Raw genomic sequence first — 23,288 nt, 5'->3', positions numbered from 1 at the left:
AAGCACTGGGTGAAATGAAAGGTTTTTAAAAAGAAAACAAACAAAAAACCTGGGTAACTCAGAGAATCATGTTTTATCCATCCTCAACTAACTGAGAAAAAAAGATGTTTAAAATCTCTGTACCCCAAATATCATGATTGCATTGACCTAATTTTAGTTGATGTTGTTGAAATGTGAGATGTGCAAATTTAGAGACATCTCCACCACAAATATTCACATGTATTATTTGTGCCTGATCTGTGGTAAATCCTTCCAAGCTAGTATTGGTCTGATCATTTCCATTTGGACATACTGTACCTTGACCCCAACATAGTGATGCCATTTTAGTTGTCTTCAAGAACTAAGGACAATAACCAACCAACCAAGTTTGTATTGTCTGTCTACTTGTTCTCTGCTTTTAGTATTTTGTCAGTTTAGATTTAAAGCCTGGTTTTTATGATGATATAATTTTGGAAGTATGTGAATTTGAATTTGCAGAAAATACAAATCTCTTTTTCATCTCCAATCTACTGTATTTGTTTTTAAATTTAAATAAATCTCTGCATGCTAGGTTGTGGGATGGCTCTTTTACTTCCTTTTTGTGGGTGGTTACATGTCAACCCCCGCTTTGCTGTCCATGACTCCCTAGGGCCAGGAGGTATGGGAGAGAGAGCTATTGTTTGCAAGTCTTTTTGATTGTATGTGAAATGTAGAATGGAAATGAGCTTGTCTGTTTTTAATTTTTTCCCCTTCTGTACATTCTATGATGTTCTACTGAAGACCCATACTTTAAAAAAAATTAAAAACAGGCAACTCTAGCTTGGTCAGAAGTTTCACAAGCAATCAGATAGATAAAATGACTTTCTCTTGCATTGTTACCTCTTATGGTCCCTTATCAAAAACAAAAACAAAAACAAAAACAAACTATTTTTTTACAAGTTAGAAAAGTACTATCTGAATCAAAACTTCTTTGAATGTTGTTTGAAATTCCAGATTTTAGAGACTTTACAACTCATATAAACACTGAAATCATTATTATCTTAAGTGTTAGCAATCAGGTTCCAAGGAATGGTAGTTTTCATATAATGAGATAGCAATTATATATATACTTTACAGATATTTTCTAATTTTATCTTCCCAACATCTCTGGGGGCATAAGTAATATTATTTCCATTTTATAGATGAGGAAACTGAGGCAGGAAGAATAAGTATTTGGGGCCAGATTTGAAATTGGATCTTTTGGACTAGCCACTGTGACATTTTGCTGGGTATAATTAAAATGGCAACTGCCTTCATAATTAGTTTGTCAAGATGAATTTGCTTGTTCCCAAATAAAATATAAATAACATGGTGAATATTTTTAAAATTTAACTTTCCTTCTCTTTTGAGTCCCCAGTTAGGTAAATGAAGACTGATCAATGAATCTCCCACCCTAGTGAACTTTACCAGTCTTTTAGTAAAGCCGTGAAGAAATGGTGTATAATGTAACTTCTTCCCTATATAGATAAACACATTGGGATGAAGATCAGTGAAGATGAAACAAGTGAATGGGAGGGTCGAGATTGATTCCCAGTTCAAAGCTTCTTCCACACAGTCTCACAAATGAAATCTTACCATTAAGATTCTTAGCCTGAAATGTTAAACCATGTGGTATTTGTACATAGCAGTCAGTTAAAAATATTTATTAAATGAATGACTGAAACCTAAACATATTCAAATTTATTGTGGGGAATAATTACATATTTGGCTTAATAAAAGTGAGCATCAGATATTTCACCTCATTTTTTCAATCCTCCCCCTCCCTCTCTTCAAATCTAAATTTTATTATTTAGATGATTTTTCAGTCTTAATTCAAGATAACATTTCCACTCACTTCCCCCAGAACAGAATGTTTGGTTACCTTGATATGACAAACATGGCACAGAGGGGCACTTTTGGATATGAGTATTTCTTATTTTGAGGGGCTTTCCTAGTCCCTCACTCCTCAACAGAGAAGGCATCACTTCAAGTCATCTGGGTCTTCTTATAACTCCCAATTGTTGCTGGTTTTAATCAATAGAGACAGATGTGACATTATACTAAACCCCCACACCTTCTCTTTTGCTTTTGTTGTTTAGAGAACTGTTTAAAATATTATTCAAGAATTCAAATGAAATGGATCTTGCCCGAAATTAGTTTATGATTTATTTTCCTAATAGATTGTAAATTCCTTAAGATCAGGACAACTTTTTGCCTTTTTTTTTTTTTTTCTCCCTAGAACTTGGCATAGAGCCTGGTAAATAGTAGGTGCTTAATAAATACTTGTTAACTATTTAAAGGAAAAAATACAAATGAAACAACTCGAGAGTGGTTATTAAGCAATATATAAATACATGTAAAATACAGCACAAGTGCAAGTGAGTAAGGAATCTGTAGTAAAAGAATGATTCAAGTAGAGGTGACTTTAATCAGGTTAGACTTCCTGATTTTATGAAGGAGTTAAAAGAAATATAGGAATTTTTCAGCTTTCTAGAGAACTATTTTCCAATTTATAAGTACAAACCTTAAGTATTAAAACCAGGAGACCATTTTTGTCATGCAACTGTTAACTGTGGAAACATTTGGTCTTTTTAAATTCAAGGCATTTAAAATGGTTTTGTTCCCTTGATATTAACTCTTAACTTTTGTGCAAATCTCAGTAGAACATGCCAACTTAACCTTATCTATAGAATTGTCTTCTGTAAAAATCTTTAAAAGCCAGAAATGTAATCATTTTTAGAAATCAAGATGTAATTTTCTCAAGTATGGAAAAGGAAAAAAATCACTACATTGTATATATATAATTAACACTTTTATTTTTGACTCCTGAGATTCTGGAACATATCTCCCTTGTGTTTTGTAAAAGAGGACCAAAAAGAAATTAGACTGAGCTTAAAAAAATTATATTGTTGGAAAATAATGGGAACCACAACCTTAGCATATTTTTTATACTGCTTTGAGGTCCCTACCATTAGCAATACATCATTACTCCAACTGTAATAAATAAGGCAAGGACTAATGAAAATGTTTCAGTTGGGTAAAAGCACTGATAGACCAAAGATTTATAAACCCACATTTAAGGGTACTGTAAAATTGTCATCAAAAAACTTTCATTGACTTATCCACCTGCATGGTCTCTATGTTGATCTTTGTGGCCCACCAATGTAGGATGGAAACCTTGAGCTGGACAAAGCATTTGACTTGTATTTCCTTTTTTTTTTTTATTTGGACTAAGAAAGTTTAGGTGGGACAAATTGTAACTTGAAACAGACATTTATTCATTTTAAAGTGCTGGTATGATCAATTATTAAATCTCTGAATATTGGGAATTATAAAGGAAGTCGTGTCTTATACTTCTTCAACATAGCATTAAAATTTTTTAATTTATAATGCCATGAGTAAACTTAAAGATCACAGCAAAATAAAAAAGTGGTCTGTTGTGCAAATATATTTATTACTTTGAGGAAATGCTTGGTTATTGGAATTATGTATTTCATATTGAGAGAAATGATTACTAATAACCAATTGTAGAGATGATCCATGCTTTTAAAAAATATTACTGATTTTTGCTAAAATTTATATAGACCATCTTATCTAGGGTGCTTTTCACTCAAGCAAGTATGGATGGAGATAAATCCTTTGTCTATAGACTGCCCAAGGCTACTGGGCGTAGAGATAGTTTCTTTGTTCAAAAGTGACTTGGTATCATTCTCTCCTCTCTTCATTGGATTTAGCCAACTTCTCATTGTAATATTAATTTCTTTAATTGTTAACCAATCAGAGTTGATTGTCACCTTCACCCACTCTTTCTAGGGCATATAAATGTGAGCCTGCCATGAGAGGATCTTTGATATTTAAGAGTGTGATTGACTTTTTTTAATTAATAAAATACCAGCATTGTTAATAAAATGATAACTCTAAAACTTTTAAGATGTCACAATATTGAAACAGAAGAAATAAGACTGAAAAGCACACTAATTTACTTATGATGTGAAACTGGTGGCTTTATCCCAAAAAAATCATTTATTAGTGATTGTTCATTCATTTCAGTGGTATTTATTGTGTTAAATATTTATGGTGTGGTAGGAAAGTACTGGATTTGGAGTGAGAAGATTTGGGAAAAGATTATGACTGCTACCTGCATAAGATTGGGCAGATTTCCATATTTCTCTGGACCTCTCTTTCTTTAAGTCCCTTCTGGCTCAGAATGTACATAGCACTATGCTAGACACTAAGAAATTGAGTTGATATGATTTCTTTGGCAGGTAAAAGTTCCAGAGACAGAAATTCTGAATTATCCAATTTAATGTGAATTTCCTCGTTCTCATAGATCATTCGCACGTTTGAACTGTTGCTTTTTTTTCCCCTTAAGCATTAAAAAATCATGTTATGTTCAAAGTTCTCAGTAAGAAGTATTGGAGCCTTAAATTTCATGGAAGCCAGAATATTGAAGTAAAAATATCTTGACATTTGAGGTCACGTGACCATCTCAGGAATGTTTTTCCTGTATATGTCTGCCTCTGAGAGCAAACTGAGATTTGGGCATGCTTGTACAAGTATTGAACTTCTCTCTGAGTCGTGCACCCTCCTCCCCCCAAATCCCTATTCCCATTCTTGGAATTTTTGGTAGTCTTTGTTGAATTACTGGAATGTTTAAAAAAAAGCATCCCAGGTCACAGTATATATTTTGCATGCTTTCATTCTAAAAATGGACTGAATTTGACTTTTATTTTCTTCTCTTTATTTAGATAGTACTAAGAAAGTTCAGGTATGATAAAATGCAGCTTGGAACAGATACTAGAGTAATAGTATGATCAATTAATTAACTTGTAAAAAACTAGGTATTACAGTAGAAATCACATCTTATACTTCTTAGGCAAAACATTAAAATATTTCATTTACAACGCCATCAAGAAAACTTAAAATATCCCAGCAAAATAATGAGTCTGCTGCTGTGCATATATATTATCTTGAGGAAAGACTTAATTTTTAGAATTATGCATTTCACATTAAAACAAGAAATAATACTGGGAAGCATACTCAAAGTTAGATGATAGCTCTGATTTAGTTATGGATATACACTTAAGAACTTTCTGAAATTTTCTAGTATACATGAAAATGCTATTTTGATCTCATAGGTTGACTCAAATGCTAAAGAACTAATTCAGAGAAAATAAGTCAGTTGATTGACAAGCTAATTTACTGTGGAAAAACTGATCACTCAGTGGGATGACCACCATTGATTGTACTTCCCTTTTTGATCTTCATATTTTCCTAACATTATTCAGTATTGAAAATTACCATGTAACTTACATTGAATGAACAAGTTATTTGTAGTATCTTTGTTCTCTAAATATTCTCAGTCTTGTTTTAAAAGAACGTATAATATTTAAAATATTTATTTTGAGAGTTGTTCTGGGCAAGATTTATCTTTAAATAGTCTTTTGCTACATTAAAATATGATTTGGCCTATATTTTAATGTAGCCTGTCCAAAACTGTACTTTTGATAATTATTGTTTAAATACAAAGATATACATTTTGCTGTGGAAATTGTGGATATTGACTTCTAATCAGGCACACTGGGGTTTTGGGATAATGCCAAACTCAGGTCCATGACATAGGGTCAGCATAAAGAAAAAACTTCCTTATAAGAACATCCTTTTAGTCATTTTTTAAAAAGTCCTAAAGAAAGTCTCAGTCAGATGTGCTCTATACCAAATTCACTGCAGAGTAAATTACAAATATATGTGCATAGGCACTTGTGAGTTGCAAAGTACACTATTAAATAATAAGAGAAAAATTTTTTTTTGTATTTCTAGGCTGATTTTAAGGTCATGAATCAAATGCTTTTTCATTCACTAATTCAATACAAATGTTAAGCTTCCCTGAATAATTACAGATTTAGACTCAGAGTGTAGATATTAAAAAAAAAAAAAAACAGAAGAGAAAGGGAATACACTTAATTAATGAATTGCTATGGGATTTTTAAAAACGAGATACCTTCTTCAGAATTAATGAAGGTCCTTCATGTTTTTGACAAAATAATAAGAAGGAAGTTTAGCAAAAAAAAGAAAATTGAACCAGCAGTAAAATAATCAAGTCAACGTTTATGATGAATTTTTGTTAGTGATGGTAGAAGTTTAGCTTAGTGAAGCTAAGTACTGCCCAGGAAGTTATTAATAATAAGATTTGCTTTTGAGAATTGGTTAACATACAGTCATTTTATTGAGTTGTCTGGTGTAACAACATGAAAATCATTTCTAAACGTTCACACACTTCCTTTCACTGCTAACTATACCTTAAAAGGTCTGTTACTTTAGGAAACAGTTTTATCTGAGAATAAAAAGCTACAAAAAGTTGACGACTTTAAAGAAGCAATAGAACAAACCTCACGGTTTCGGAAACAATATTTATATTTAAGGTTGAAAAGCCAGGATGTAGGAAAATTTCACTAATTTGGAAGGTGACCTTTGAGTGCACCAAAACCAAATAATTTGTAGGCTATGACACAGGGCGCATTCCTACAAAATTTGTGTGAATACTGCTTTAATGGTTCTTGAAAGACAAACAAAGAAACCTGGAATGAAATCTTTATCCCCTTCCCAAAAAGATTGAGACTAACAAAGGAGTACAGCAGCACTTTCAGAGCTTGCCATTAAAATGAGGGCTCTGTGGCACAGTTAATGAGATGGTTCATAGTGGAAAACAATCTGTTTTTAAGAATGTTTAGATCAAAAGTAATTTCTAATCTATGAAATAAAGTCGCTTCAATACCCTTCATTCGCTAGTAAAGCTTTTTATGTTTGCATTATTTACTTCAATCAGATGTTTTCAATTTTACCTTTTTTTCTCTTAGAAATACTTGACATGGTTAGTCAATAGTGACCAACAGTATTATTCTTTTTCTTAAAAAAAAAGAAAGAAAAAAGAAAGAAAGAAAGAAACATCTTTGCCTAAATGATTTGCAAGCATCTGTGCTTTAAGCTACTTTTTATGAACACTCCTTAGTAATGACTCAAGGTAAAAAAGCAGAAAAGCATCCAATGTTAGGAAATTGCAATCCAATACCATGTAATTTAAACCTGCAGTTGCTTCTCTTGTTCTAAATGACATACAGATGGGTAGCTTGGTTCCCTCAACTTTGGGAACACAATTGGTCTTTTTATATGAATGAACGTATATTAACAACAAAAATCTTTTAGACAGAATTGTTTAATTGAATTGTACAAATTTTAATTACCTGAGTCATTAGAAAGGAGTAAGTTTAAACAAGATATGTTGTCATGTTAAATTTGGAAAGTGAATTTCTTGACAAGTCGAACAAAGATAGAATGCTTTTGATTTTAAAAAAGTAGTTATGTAATGACTGTTAAACCTACAGGAGTGAGTAGAAACACCTTCCTTTAACAGTGTTCAACAGGTTACAGAGAGTATTAAGATGCATAAAATTCAGCTTGATAAATTGATTAATTCTGAGGTGGAGGTGGAAGGGATAGAATGTAGACCTCAATCTGTTAGATAATTTAAACAGTTTACTTATTGATGTCCTGATAAAGACTGAAATATTTTGAGATCTAGTGATGTGAAGTACTCAATCAAAATGGCAATGAAGATGGGTTGCTAAATTAGTGTATCGTTACCTATATTGTGACCAATGGTAAAGCATTCTTAGGGAGGGCCAGGCTTCTTTTGGGAGGTCAGTGGAGGTTCAAGTTTGAGAACCTGCAGGGTACATTCCAGACTGTGTATAGCTAGTTTGGGGTTGGTATTTTTCTCCATTTACATATATATATTTTTCAAACAGTTGAATTAGTCACTGTATTTTTATTGCCTTGGCTGTGGATGCGGGTGTTCTATTTATGCCATCAATCAGAGGGGCTGGTTAGCTAATTTTTCACGGGTTTATTTCATTGAGCCCACATGCTGTGAAATGAGAGGCTTTGCAAAGTAAGAAACTAAGCATTCTGGTTTTTTCCCCCTAACTCTTAGTCCTTTATATTATAAATGAAATAGATTATGATTAATGATTAGGACAGTTAAGCTAACTTTTAGTAATAAAAAAACAAAAAAAATTATTTTTTTTACATTTTTGGACCATCTGCAAATCTCTCTCCATTGTGATAGATGGCAAAGAAAAGCATTTTCATTGGAGCGAATAAACATTTTATTGTATTGGAGTTATATTTCTTTTCAATCATGTGTACGGGTAAAATAAAATAAGGCATTTAAAGAAATGATATAAAGCAATGTCATATGAACATTTGTCACAGACTAAACACGTTGAAGTAAAAGCTGCCATTGTGATTATGTCTGCATAAAGTTATATCAGCATTTAAATGTACTTTAAGCAGATCCTTTTCTCTAGATCAGGACTTCTTTACCTTTGTGCTATGGTGAAGCCTATCAAACTCTTCTCAGGATGATGTTTTAAAATGTGTAACACAAACAAAAAAAATAGGATTGCAAAGAAAACCGATTATATTTAAATTCATTTATTGAAATATTTTAAAAAACCCACCAAGTTCATTGACCCTAGGTTAAGAATCTTTTCTCTAGATGTAATTGCAAAAGAAAATGGTAGATTTCTGAAGAAATGGACCCCATTATCCTTCTTGTTTCTTTTCTCTTTTCCCACTAAGATTTTCTTCTCTAGAAGTGTAGAAAATTTAATTTTTTAAAAAACAAGCAATATTAAACACCACCTACCATGCACCAGGCACTAGGCTAATTGCTGTAAGATTTCTCATTTTATCCTTGCAACAACTCTGAGAGATAGGTGCTAATCGCATGATAGCAAATGACTTTTTGTATAGGCTCTTGACAATTTCTACCTTGCTCTGTCCACTCAAGAAGACATCTCTCTACACATTTGTTTTCAAAGTCTGCTTAAACTGTTGAAGTGATCTGATAGAGTGATTGTGAACTATAACTTGGTAGTAAGAGGAAAATATTGTAGGCATAAAAAAGTATTATGGGGTAGTTAAATCACTCATAGTAGAAATTTAATAATTTTCGGTTTTCAGCCATACTGCAAGGTTGTAAAATTGCTGTTTGCCAGGTGGGAGGTTTAATTTGCTAGGCAGCCATTGTACAATGGAAAGAACATTGGCTGTGGAATTGGGAGGCTGCGGGTTCAAATTCTATCTCTGACCTCCTCTGTGGGACAAAGATATCTAAGGCAAGTCCCAGTTTCCCAATGCCTGATTTATGATCATATGCCCAATACTCTGTATATACAACAAGTTAAAAAATTTTAAATGTTGTTGTTGTATGTACTTTTTAAAAAAAATATGGACTGGGAGTTGAGTTCAAGAGGATGGCTGCTGCCAACAAATGAATAGTTATCTCAAAAAAAAATTATATATATATATATATGTATGTATGTAGCATCCCATCCAGTAGGCTTTGGCTGAAGCACTTTGTCCCTGCTCCAGTGGAATCACCTGGCTCTTAAACAGCATTATTTTAAAACTCGGACTTGCTGAAATAATCAAGTGCAGTCCAGCTGAACCATTCTCCTGAGTTAGGGACCAGTCTGGTCATTGACAAGTGAATGCAGAAGCTTTGCTGTGGCCGCCGGCCAAAGCAATTATTCAGGATTTAACCTAAAAAGGTTCCTTCTCTCATATCCTTTTTTTCCTAGGGTCATGTAGGGATAGAAAGAACTGTAAGGTGGTCTTTTCCCAGCAGGAACTGAGGAAGCGACTGACACCCCTCCAGTACCATGTCACTCAGGAGAAAGGAACTGAGAGGTGAGCTGACTGAACCTTTCCCTCAACCCCTAACTCCTCATTTCCTCATCTTCCTCACTGATTGTTTTCAAGTACTCTACACATTTGTTAAGCTCTACATGTTAATATCAGTGAAAATTCAGAAATTACACTGGGAAAGTCAATGGTATGTTTTATTTATTCTTTTCCTCCATGACTAATGAATACTATATCTTTTCCCCTAAAATTACAGCACTTTGGTTAGGACTTACCTTTCATTTACTATGAAATGATGCAAGTCAGAGTGATTTAGGTAGATTTTTTTTTTGGGGGGGGCAGTGGAGATTGTGAGGGACAAGGGAGGAAAGCATCACATTAAGCAAAAGCATGAGGAACAACAGCCCTGCACCAGGATGATGAAATTTTGAAGGTGGCCATTGTAAGTATAGACATTTTGGCTGCAAAAAGAAAGTAGCATAATTTAGTTCCTTTCCACCCCACTCCAATTTCTTTTTGAAGCACATGTGGAGAAAGTATTTATTGGCTCATTTGTGGTTGGAATGTCAAAAATTTTCAATAACTGCCCTCACGTGGCTTTAGTCCTTGGAAGTTCGCCCTACATCCTGAAAAAAAGAGTGTGTTCAACTTTCAAGACTGTTTTTAGTGAATAAAGTCTCTCTCAGCTGATTCCAGCTCAAAGGTAAACTTGCCAAGGTCTAACCATTTTGTTGTCTAATTTATACCATGGAGCTTGGCACAAGGCCCTAACTTACCTCTGATCCAGATTTATTAATGATGTAACTGCTTGTTTCCATTCAAGACCTGAAAGGGCTCTTTACCACACATGGGGTACTCGTTAATAGGCAACAACTCTCTTCCTGTCACAGTATATACCTTTTACTGAATTGACCAAATGTTGAATCTCTGGCAAAGTCCTTTCTGCCACCCAAATTAGCTGGCAGTGGACCTTGGTCTCAGCTTAGGAGTTCTGCTCGGATCATGACTGTTGTGTACATGACTAGCAAATGATTTAATGCCCACAAACAACCAGAGATTAGGTCATTCTTAAAAATTCTGTTTATAAAAAAATTGGACCTCATAAAGAGGGTGAAAGTATAATAAAAACAAGCTGTAGCACACATAGACTTTTTGTTGGGCTAGCACAGCTGATTTGTATTAACTGAATGACCTCCTAGCCTTTAAGATTGTTAACTTAGAAAAATATTCCCTTAAAGCTGCAATATTCCTCCTCAAACCAAAAAATAAGGCTTCTCCAACTTGGAGGCTTGGCCTTCACTTCAGTTTCTGACAGTTACTCCTGGAAAGGACATTTCAGAGACTCCAAAAACTTAGCCTTGTTTGAGCAAGACAATGCTCAATCTAAAGTATAGCTATTAAAGAAAATGACCATTTATAAAAGGGAAACACTCTTTCTGTGAATTATTTAACTAGAGAATTTGACTCCAAATCTATGCTCTTTTGCTGTTTTTCTGCACCTATTCCATTCTACAGAAAAAAAAAAATTAAAATAAATTTGTAGAACTCCACTTTTTATGTTTCTAATTCTTCATTTTGGGATGAGTTGATCCTCATGAATTTTGAAAAAGTTTCACTAGGAAAAGTTGCTCCATCTTCCTAATTTTACGAGAAAGATGTTCTTATTTGTCCTTCAAATTCCTTTTTGTTGTTGTTTGCTTCTTAGTGCCTTTGAAGGAAAATACACAAGTCATAAAGATCGTGGGATGTACAAATGTGTTGTTTGTGGGACTCCTTTATTCAAGTAAGTTAAAAAGTACAAATTTTGAACAATGGGATCTGCATGTGGCTGGGATAAAACCAATGGTCTGAAATCATATCAGAGCGTGCAGTAAACTTGCATTGTCTCAAGAGCAAACGTTTTCTTTCTTTCTTTCTTTTTTTTTTTTTTTTTTAGAAATAGAAATAATTTGGAATTTTGTGAGTTGTGATAAAATTACTAAATTATCAAATCAGCTGATTACCAAAAAGCCATCACAGTATTTAATTATGAATTTCTAGGTGAGAATACAGATTGGTAAGTGCACAGAAATGTAAAGCCAGCTTGTCCTGGCTCCTCAACAGTTGATTTATTAAATTTTCATTGTGAATGTTTATGCCTTGGAAACTGGCAAGTGCTACAAATCAGGGCTTGATTTATTTTTTCTTAATTGTCTAGACTTTAGAAAGTGATGGAGGAAATGTTAATAATTCAGATTAAATTTACAAGTGTATCGTGTATACCTTTTTTTTTTTTGAGAACTAGATATTAAATACCTACCAACATATCCCTAAGTATATGTACCAAATATATGTTTTTTTTTCAGACCACTATAGTACAGTTAGGTTGATTTGTATAATTTTGAACAACCAAACCCAAAGAATGTCGATTTAAGAATTAGGGTAACCCAGAAGAGTGACTTAGGTATCTCTTCTCATTTCTGTCCTGATAAAGCTTTGTATCAACATATTTGATAAAGACATGTGTCTCATCAAATTTGCAGACTATGCAGAACTGGGAGAGTTATATTGGATTGTATAAACTTAGATCTGAGAGGATTTCAACACTTTGAAAATACAAATCAAATACAGCAAAACAATTTCTTGTCCTTAGCTTCAAAAAGCACAGAAGGGCAGAACAAGGGAGATGTAGTTCTGCTTTCTAAAAGAAATTTAATTGACTCCAAACTCAGTATGAGGCAATGGAGTGATCTGACTACCAAAAGTAGCGAATGTTATTTTAAGTATCGCTAATAGAAGCTATATAGCCAGAGTCCAAGAGATGATAGTCCCACTGATTCTGGGGCTGGCCATGCCATCACTGAATTATTGTATTTAGTTCTAATATTCATATTTTAAGAGGCACATTGACAAGCTCCAATAACATTTGATAAGAAAGAGAGTGAAAGAGATAGTGAGAGACTCAAAACCATTATCATATGATGTCTATATAAAGGAACTGGGGATGTTTAGTTTAGAAAAGAAGGAATTGTGGAGAGATTGGAAAATTGCTTTCAGATATTTAGGGAACTATTTGTGTGAAGTGGGATTAGATTTGTTTTTTGTGGAACTCCAAAAAACAAATTGCACAAAGGGCAAAATTTATAAAAGGGAAATTGAGCTCTATATTGAAGAACTTTATAACAATTAGGGATGTATAGAAGAATGGTCTACCTAGAATACTATATCTACTGCAAGAAGGAACCTCAAAGACCATCTGGTTCAATCCATTCACTTTATAGAGGATGAAATTGGAAAGTATGAAAATTAAGGTTTTACAGATAGTAAACATAACAAGTGGGCCTATTCAGGGCCTTTCCATTTCTTTCCATTGGCTGCCATGTTACATCCCTAAATGAGTTCCTTACCTAATGTTCCCTAAGTGAGTTCCTTACCTAATGACGTATGTCTTACCTATCATTGAACGTCTTTATGAAGAAGCTCTCTGACTCAAATAATTTGTAAAGAAGATGATTTGTTAGGGTTCTTTTAACCCTTAGATTCTTGAGGTATTAAAAGGACAGAATAGACTTTACAGAGCACAGAAGGTAGGCATAAAGGAGTCTGATTCAAAATCACCTGGAGAATATTCTTGACCTTTGTACAGATTGTGATATTCATCAAGAATTTATTTGTCTGTTGAAGAAATATACCTCAAATCCCACAATCAATTCTGGAAGTACTTTTCTTCTGATGGGCAAGCTTTAAGAAAATTAAAGAAAAAATTAATTCATTCAAATTTTTTTCCTTCAAAATACTTATATTTTCCACATTTTCCAAAAAACAAATCCAAATTAATTCCCTGAAAGAATTATAAAAGTACTTTGATACTTAATGGTTCTGTGGATCTTAGCAATGTGGCTTTTCCCCTTCATGATGCTGATTTCATCCGTTTATTTTTTCATCTTGTATGTCTCTTTTCTACCTTAATGACCAAATTTGATGATCTTTTCCCAGTTCTTATTTTTCTTGATTTGTCTTTGACACTGTTCACAACCCTCTCTTCCTGAACGTTCTCTTTTTGCTGCTTCTAGTTCATAATCCATATCATGGCCTACAACTATAATAAGAATTTCACAAGGTTCTGATCTTAACTTTCTTGTTTTTTACCTCAAAAATGCTTTTTTTGGGCAAAATCACAAACTATTATATATCCATATTCTCTATTTAGATGACTCCTAGATCTATATATCCAGGCCCAATCTATCCCCTAAGCTTCAATACTATGTCACTAACTGCCCATTAGAGATTTAAAAATGAATGACCTGGAAATATCTTAACACTCAACATGTCTAAAACTGAATTTATTTTCTTTACTCCTAAAAATCTCACTTTTTTCTAAGCTTTGCTATTTCTACCAAAGGTACCTCCATCCTTTCAGTTTCCCACAATGTAACCTTTGCATTATCCTGTACTTCTTGTTGTCCTTCCATCCAATCAATGGTCAGCTCTTGTCATTTACACCTCCACAGCATCTCTCATATCTGACCCCTTTTCTCTACTCATGCAGCTACCACTGTAGTCCAGGCTTTCATCACCTCTCACCAAGGTTATTAAAACAGCCTTCTAATTAGTCTTCCTGACTCCTTTCTCCTCACTCCAATCCTTCCTATACATCGTGGCCAAGAAACTCCCCTTATGTATACATCTGACCATGTGACTCCTCTACTCAACTAACTCAAGTAGTTTTCTATTTCTACAACCAAATAGAAACTTTTCTGTTTAGTTTTTAAAGCCCTGTGCAGCTGGCTTCAGACCGGCATGCCAGACTCATCGGACATTGCTCTCTTTCCTGCATTTTATAATCCCAGGCAAGATTTTCTCAGGCAAACTCTTCTCTCTTATTCATGAGTTCTCCATCTTTCATCTTTGTGCCTTTTTATTGGCTATCCTCCACGACTATAATATACTGTATACTTGCCTCCACTTCACAAAGTCTCTGTTTCTTTTAAGATGCAGTTTATGTATCATCTTTTTTAGAAAGCCTCTTAATGATTCCTCCAACTGGTAGTGCTACAGTGGCATTTGGTTGCTTTGTAAGTTGTATTTATTTACTTTGTATTTATGATTTATACCTATATTTAAATATTTGTTATTTTCTTCCTTATAGTTTAAGTTCTTTGTGAGTAGGGATTGTTTTGTTCTTTGTATTTGTATCCTAAGTCCCTAGCACAGTTCCTGACACACAGTAGATAATCAATAAATATTGGTTGATTAATTTTCTAATTAAATCTTTCATAAACCCCCCAGAAGAGTCCTCCAATCTCCTAAGGTCTCTCTTCTGTATCTCTTGAGATTACAGGCTAAATATAACACATGATGACCAGAATTGTCACTGGGATCCTTACATATGGTTAGTCCCTCCCTTTACTCCCCTGACTCAATCCAATTTGATGTCATTGTACTGCACAATAAGTATTTATTCTTCATCCATTTGGTTTTTCGTGTGTGGATAGTTACTCTCTTGAATGATTGTGATTAGAAGGTTCTGAAGATCTCTTGAGTTTGGTGAAATTATTTCAAATAGTAACATCAGGAGGATTGAATTAAATTGCCTTTGAACTCTGTGTTAGATATCCTCTATGACAATGGCAAGCACCTTTATAAATATATATATTTCAGTGTTCTCTGATTAATGACTCACAAGATATTATAACTTCTCTAATGAATAAGAAAAAATATCTTTTGCTTATAAAACCTTATTATAATATTCCTACATGTATTTTTCTTCTAAACATTGTTATTTCCCACATTTTCCCTACATTTTTCAAAAAATGAATCCAAATTAATACCCTGAAAGAAAATTATGAAAGTGCAAAAAACTTTTAACCATGAAATTTATTATACATAAATGTTGGTGGAGAATCTGTTCTGAATTCTTGTATATTTATTCTTCATGTTAAAAAATCAATCCTTCAAATTGTCACCCATTTCCTCTCAGAAAACACACATCTTTACATTTCAACACCCTTGGTTTGTGTCATAATAGTTGATGTAACACTTAGGATAGTTGCTGAGCCATGTTAAACTTGTTAATATCCCAAATGGTAAGAATTGGCAACATCCCCATTGCTTTTTAGGTTATGATTCTCCATCTCTTCCTCTATCGTGTGACTTAGCTAACTTGTGGAGCTAAGGAAGACTTACTGTTTTAAATAAGAAACAGAGCCACTATAAGTGAAGGATTTATCCCATGTGAGATTTTGAGTCAGAAATCCTCAAAGTGAGACCCTTATCCAAACACAGGTAATGATGGGAGTTAGATTTCACATGTGTTGTGACATAGACTCCCTTTCTTTTAGCATTATCCTAGAATTTTTTTTCCCCCAATTTTCTTTGAGATTTTAGGGAGCAGGATTTTAAAATTTTTGTTCTGGTTTTCCCAGTCTGCTTCTCTTCACTTTTTTTTTCTGGATATGGGCAAATGAGAGAGGAGTAAAGAAGAAAGAAATCCTCTGCTTTGTCTTGCATTGTAAAGAGCAGCTAGTTCATTGGTTTGGTGGATTAGCAGAATCACCATCAGTGGCTCTCTCATGGGAGGTAGTTTCATGCTTTGAACACTAGGTATTCCTAAAAACAACTGAGGCGTGTGTGTGTGTGTGTGTGTGTGTGTGTGTGTGTGTGTGTGTGTGCATGTGTGTGCAGGGGGAAAAAAAGAAGGAATGAGGGAAGAAAGTGAAGAAAGAATTGGCTGAACAGAAAAACTGTCAGAGATGGAGAAGAGGCCAGAAAAATAAGGAAATAAGGAAATTTGGATGGACCAAAACATTACAAGTATTAAACAGACTTTCTTTATAAAGGGTGTGAGCTTGTTTTTTCATTCATATTTCTAATATGGAGAGAACAAAACAATTTCTTCCATTCACTTTCCTAACACAAATATAACATAATACAAAAAAACCCATTCAGTTGCTCTCGAGTCACTCTCAAACTTAGTACTCTAAAATAGATTTCCCTCTGTGAACAATATGCCACCTTTTTTTTTTTTTTTCTGTTTTCCAGGCACAAGAACCTTATTCAGAGATTTCTTATAAACCAAATGTGTAATTTATTTCATGCTTCACATTTTTTAATGTGCAGGAATCTTACTAAGCTAGTTTAGAAATAATGAGAATATATATATATGCATGTATTTGTATGTATGTATAAGTATATATACATATATATATATAATTCTTTTAGTATTCTAATTATGTTTGCCTATTAGTATAGGCACATTCTTTTTATTTCCTTTAAATATTAAAATTTTAAAAATTTATTGCTGATGAAAGGAGCTAGATTGAAGATACTGCAATTAGAATTCAATTCAATTGAACTAGATTTAATTGGTCATAGCTTCATAGATAGTATCTACTGCGTGCCTGTGCTTGACCCTGTTGATATTGTAGGGAACTTAAATGTTAAATGTCCGTGTCCTCAGAGAGCTTTTTATCTCATTGGACAAATAAGATAACTAAAGAAGAAAATATCAGTGCACATTTATGTGAAAATGTTCCTGCACTCTCATATCTAGTTCTGTTTACAAAGCTATCAATTAAAAGATTGTCTGAAATAGTTTGGTAAGAGATGAAATAGTTGGGGCAGACTTTACAGAAAGGAATGAACTGACGTTTGAATAATGGGGACAGTAGGGATAGATAAAGGGGTGGGCTGGGGAGAAGTACATAAAGATATAATATGTAGAAAGATATAATAATGTAAAGGACACTGGATTCAGACTCGGAAGACCAACTTCAAATCCTAGCTCTTTAAACACATTTATTACCTGTGTCACTTTAGGAGAGAATCTTAACCTTTCTTGGTTCTAGTTTCCTCATGTAAAAAATGAAGTGTTGGAATGGATGATGTCAAAGGTTTCTTCCACACCTAAAACTTAAAATGCTATGCGTAAGCATTGTGAGGATAAAAACAATTTCCTAACATTTGATGAAAATCTTAATGTTATGTGGGAAACAAGATGTACCTATGAATGTATATAGAATATCACATCAACAAGCAATTATTAAGCACTTATCATGTGTTAGACACTTTGCAGATATAAGTAGAAAGCAATCCCCACTTTCTAGGAATTTATATTCTAAAAGGGGAAGAAACACTTAAGGGAAAATAGGAAAAAAGACAGGGGTGTCCAAGATACTTGGAATAAGAGCATTGTGGAAAGTCTTGTGAATCAGTAGTGCAATTTAGGAAGAAAAGAAGTTATGGTTGACTTGAACCTTCTTAAAGGGGATGGTTCTGCGAAGAATCAAGCAGTTAGAGGAGAGAGGTACTTCTTTTAAAAATTATTTATTTTAATACACATTGCTTTATGAATCATGTGGAAGAGGAAAAACAAAATAAAAGGAAAAAACCATGGGAGAGAAAAAAAGCAGAAAAAAGAAGTGAGCATAGTATGATTTACATTCAAATTGATTTACATTTACATTGATTTACATTCAAATTTCATAGTTCCTTTTCTGGATGCAGATGGCATTTTCTGTCCAAAGTCTGTTGGCTTGCTTTGGATCACTGAACCACCGAGTAGAACCAAGTCTTTCACTGTTGATCATTACACATTCTTGCTGTTATTGTATACAATGTATTTTTAGTTCTTGTTTTGCTCAGCATAAGTCATGTAAATCTCTCCAGGCCTTTCTAAAATCAGCCTGCTGGTCATTTCTTACAGAACAATAATATTCCATAACATTCATATACCATATTGAATGGATTGAATTGAATGAATTTTATTCAGCCATTCTCCAACTGATAAGCATCTACTCATTTTTCAATTCTTTACTACCACAAAAAGAGCTGCTACAAATATTTTTGCACACGTGAGTCCTTTTCCCTCCTTTGATTTCCTTGGGATACAGACCCAGTAATGGCACTGGGCTGAGTCAAAGGGTACACACACTTTGATAACCCTTTGGGCATTGTTCCAGATTACTCTTCAGAATGGTTGATCAGTCTACAACCTCACCAACAATGTATTAGTGTCCCAGTTTTCCTAAATCCCCTCTAATATTTATCATTATCTTTTCCTGTCATTTTAGCCAATCTGAGAGGTGTGAGGTAGTACCCCAGAATTGTTTTAATTTACATTTCTCTAATCAATGGTAATTTAGAACATTTTTTTCATATGACTATAGATGGCTTTAATTTTGCCATCTGGAAGTTGTCTGTTCATATCCTTTGAGCGTTTATTAATTGGGGAATGACTTGTATTCTTATCAAGTAGAATGAAGACTATAACATCTTGTCCTGATTAGCAAAAATATTTTCATACTATCGAGAAGAAAACAGCAATAACACATGATAGAGAGAGCACTGGATTTGAATTCAAATTCCAAACCTCATCTGTGCCATTCTTTGGTCTTGGACAAATTGCTTATCTAACTTTCTGGCTGTAACTAATTTACCTCATTTGTAAACTGAACGGACAAGATCATACAGTTTAATAGAATAGATAATATGTATTATGAAAAAACAAAGAGACATATAGGATAAAATGGAGTTAGTGACAGAGGGAAGACCATTAGCATTAAGGTGGATTGGGAAAGGTTTCTTGTAGTTTGAATGTATCTGGGACTTGAAGAAAGCAAAGGAAGCCAAGATGTGGGAGTAAGAAGGGAGAGAAGTCCAGTCCTGGGGGACAGCTAGTGAAAAGTCACAGAATGGGGACATAGGATATCTTGTGCAAGGAAGGGCAGGAGATCATAGGACATGTAGAAGGGAGGAAAGACAGAGGAAGAAAGAGGTTGAGTTATCTAGGACTTTAAAAGCCATTCAGAAGGATTTTACATTTTTGGTCCTGAAGCAACTGGATTTTATTGATTAGAGAGGTAATATGGCGGATCCAAAGATCTCTAGGAAGGTATAGAAGGGCCAGGAGGTAAGAATCCATTTCAGGTTTTGATATTTACAGTAGCATGGTTCACCATCTTCCCTTTTCTATATACAATAGCAGAGACATATTAATATATTGATAAGAAACCTGGTGACTGAAGTAAAATGCAAACTCAGCTATATAATGGATCAAAGACATACCTTTGAACTTAGGGCAGGAAAAGCAGTCTAAAATGGAGACTAAAGGCATTTGAGAGAAAGGTACTTGAGGACATTGGTATGATCATTTTACTCTGATGTGTATCGCAGCTATTGAAGCAGCCAAAATCCTGTCTTAATCATTTGCATATATGTGGGTGTATACGTGTGTGTGTGTGTGTGTGTGTGTGTTTATATTTTATCATCGGAAAAAAAAGGCATTTAAAGAACAGGAATTAATTTCTGCTTTGGTGTTGCAACTCAGGGACCATGGGAATTTTTCTATCTGACTTTAGCCAAAATCTTCCATATGTGTTGTTGCCTCACATAAAAATGTGAGCTCCTTGAGGGCAGAGATGGTGGTTTTACTTTGCTCTTTATATTACTAACATTAAAATGGTGTTTTGCACATAGTAAGCACTTAATAAATACCTCATTCATTCATTCATCTCTAACTTTTTCCATTGAGCTATTAAAATTTTTTTTCTATACTCAGATACATTTTTAATAACATTTATAGAATATATTGAAGTTTGATTTAATAATCTTTATTATAATTCTTCTTCATATTTTTTGCTTGGTTTTCCCAATATCTTTTGTCTACTGACATAAAATAACCTATTGAAATTTAATTGATTTTTGCAACAAATATATAATTTTGAACAACATCTCTTAAGATAAACCATTATCTTAGTTGTGTATGAAAGATTTTATAACCTTTATAGATTATCTTGAAGTTAGTAACCTTTGTTATAATTCTTCTTCATATTTTTGCTTGTTTTCCCTCATATCTTTTGTCTACTGGCATAAAATAATCTCTTGAAATTTTTTTTGCAACAAATATATAATTATTTTGAACAATATCTCCTTAGATAAGTCATTATCTTAGTTGTGATTAAAAGATATACCTTCATTTATTCCATTCTTCCTTTATTTCTCATGAAACCATGTAAATTTGTCTTGTTAAAGTCCAGTAATAAATCAGTATAATTTTTTGTTATTGTAATTATGGCAATTATTCATAATTTGTAGCATAAGTGTTCTTGACATTTACTATAGTGCAATATTTAAAAGATCACTATTTTCATCAGTGTGGAAATTCCTTCTACTGATGGAGATCATAATCTTTCATTCCTTCTCTTGCTAGTCATAGGGCAGCTAGGTGTCATAGTGGTTATAGTGCTGAGCCTAGAACTCATCTTCCTGAGTTCAAACACTGAGTTTAAAACACTTATTAGCTATGTGACTCTGGGCAAGTCATTTAACTCAAACCCAGTTTCCTCACCTGTAAAAGGAACCAGAGAAGGAAATACTTCTTTGTTTCTTTGTCAAGAAAAACTCCAAAAGGGGTCATAAAAAGTAGGAAATGACTAAAACCAACAATAAAAATACCACAATTCCAAACGTGTCAGTTCCAATGATTTCCAATGTCATAACTTTCTATTGATTTTTGATTCTTTATTTTTAAAATTTATTTAATATTTTTCCTCAGTTACATTCAAAACATATTTTTTACATTTGCTTTTAAGATTTTTTGAGCCCTAGATTCTCTCCTTTATCCCCACCCACAATTAAGAAACCTCATGTGAAGTTTTTCAAAACATTTCCATAAAAGTCAAGTTGTGAAAGAAAACATAGATCTCTCACCCTAATAAAAATAAAAACCCTCAAGAAAAATTAACTTAAAAATAAAGGGAGAAATAGAGTAATAAAGAATGCTTTGATCTATATTCAGACTTGATCAATGCCTTCTCTGGATATGGATAGGCTTTTTCAACATAAGTCTTCAGAGTAGGTCTGAATGATTGTACTACTGGGAATAATACATATACATCTGGTCATCCCAGAACATTGCTATTACTTTATATACAGTATATTTCACTTTGATTTTCCAGGTTGATTTTTTTCTTTCTTGAGAGCATTCTGTGCATCATTTCCCAGAGAACAATTATATTCCATCAGAGAAAGTTTCTTCAAAATTTTTTTTTACAATTACTATTACTAATTGTATTCCCCCCCCATTTATTCTTTCTCTCCTTTCACCTTGTCCCTCCTCAGATGTGTTTTGCTCCCTCAATATGCCTTTTCTTTTAACACTTTCCCCAGCTTCCCACATCCCATTTCCTTCCTATTTTCCTGTAGGGTAAGAAAGATTTCTATATCTCTATGGAGTATGTATGTGTTATTGCCTATTTGAGCCAATTCTGATGAGAGAAAAGTTCACTCACTCCCCCCTCTCCTCTCCCTTTTTCTTGTCTCTCTCTTTTTTTAATGGCAGATAATTTGTACCATTCCACTTACCCCTTTCCCTTTATCCCAGTACATTCCTCTCACCCTTTCTTTAATTTCATCATTAAAAAAAAAGATATTATCCCTTTATAGTCAACTCACACCAGTGTCCTCTGTCTACACATATTCTTTTTAACTGTCATAATATGAGAAAATTCTAATGAGTTACAAGTATCATCCTCCCATGTAGGGATATAAACAGATAAACCTTATTAAGTCCCTTATGATCTCACTTTCCTGATTGCCTCCTTATGCTTCTCCAGAATTTTGTATTTAGAAATCAAACCTTCCATTCAGCTTTGATCTTTTCATCACAAATGCTTGAAAATCCATTGTTTCATTAAATGACTGCCTTTTCCTTGAAGGATTATACTCAGTTTTGCTGGGTAAGTGATTCTTGGTTGCAGTCCTAACTGCATTGCTCTCTGGAATATTATATTCCAAACCTTTTGGTCCTTTCATGTAGAAGCTGCTAAATTTTATGTTATCCTGACTGTGGCTCCACTATATTTGAATTGTTTCTTTCAGGATGTTTGCAATATTTTCTACTTGACCGGGGAGTTCTGGAATTTAACTATAATATTCTTGGAGTTTTTTTTTTCTTTTTTAATTTTGGGATCTCTTTCAGGAGGTAATGGATAGGTTCTTTCCATTTCTATTTTACCCTCTGGTTCTAGAATATCATAACAATTTTCCTTCATAATTTCTTGAAAGATGATGTCCAGAATCTTTTTTTGATCATGACTTTCAGGTAAACCAATAATTTTAAAATTATCTCTCTTGGATCTATTTTCCTGATCAGTTATTTTTTTTTCCAATGAGATATTTCACATTTTTTCTATTTTTAATTTTTTTGTTTTTGCTTTATTGTATCTGGGTTTCTAATAAAGTCAGCTTCCATTTGCTCAATTCTATTTTTTAATGAATTATTTTCCTCAGTAAGCTTTTGTACCAATTGGCCAATTTAGCTTTTTAAGGCATTCTTCCTCTAGTTAGTTTTTTTGTATATTCTTTTGCACTTCTCTCAATTTTTTCTCTATTTCTCTTGATTTTTAAAGTTCCTTTTAAATTTTTCCATGGCTTGAGCCCAATTCTTATTTTTCTTGGAAACTTTGGATGTTGGAGCTTTGACTTTGTGATTATCTTCTGTGTGTTTTGATCTTCCTTGTTACCATAATAACTTTCAATGGTCAGAAACCTTTTTTGTTTTCTGCTCATTTTCCAAGCCTATTTTTGTGCTTTTAACTCTTTGT

The 23,288-nt window shown here is 33.4% G+C and overlaps 1 protein-coding gene across 1 annotated transcript in view; it reads left to right on the top strand.

Annotated features, from left to right (window-relative positions):
• Positions 1 to 23,288, top strand: part of MSRB3 (methionine sulfoxide reductase B3) — a 183,765-nt gene that overhangs the window by 50,754 nt on the left and 109,723 nt on the right. Inside the window, exons 3-4 of the mRNA XM_074269722.1 lie at positions 9,642 to 9,750; positions 11,411 to 11,488. Coding sequence (XP_074125823.1) covers positions 9,642 to 9,750; positions 11,411 to 11,488 — 187 coding nt within the window. The remainder of the gene's footprint in view (positions 1 to 9,641; positions 9,751 to 11,410; positions 11,489 to 23,288) is intronic.

Source organism: Sminthopsis crassicaudata, chromosome 5 (genome assembly GCF_048593235.1).
Source record: "Sminthopsis crassicaudata isolate SCR6 chromosome 5, ASM4859323v1, whole genome shotgun sequence".
NCBI lineage: Eukaryota > Metazoa > Chordata > Mammalia > Dasyuromorphia > Dasyuridae > Sminthopsis > Sminthopsis crassicaudata.
Note: the sequence above shows the minus strand (reverse complement) of the source record. Positions and strands in the feature narration are given on the sequence as shown.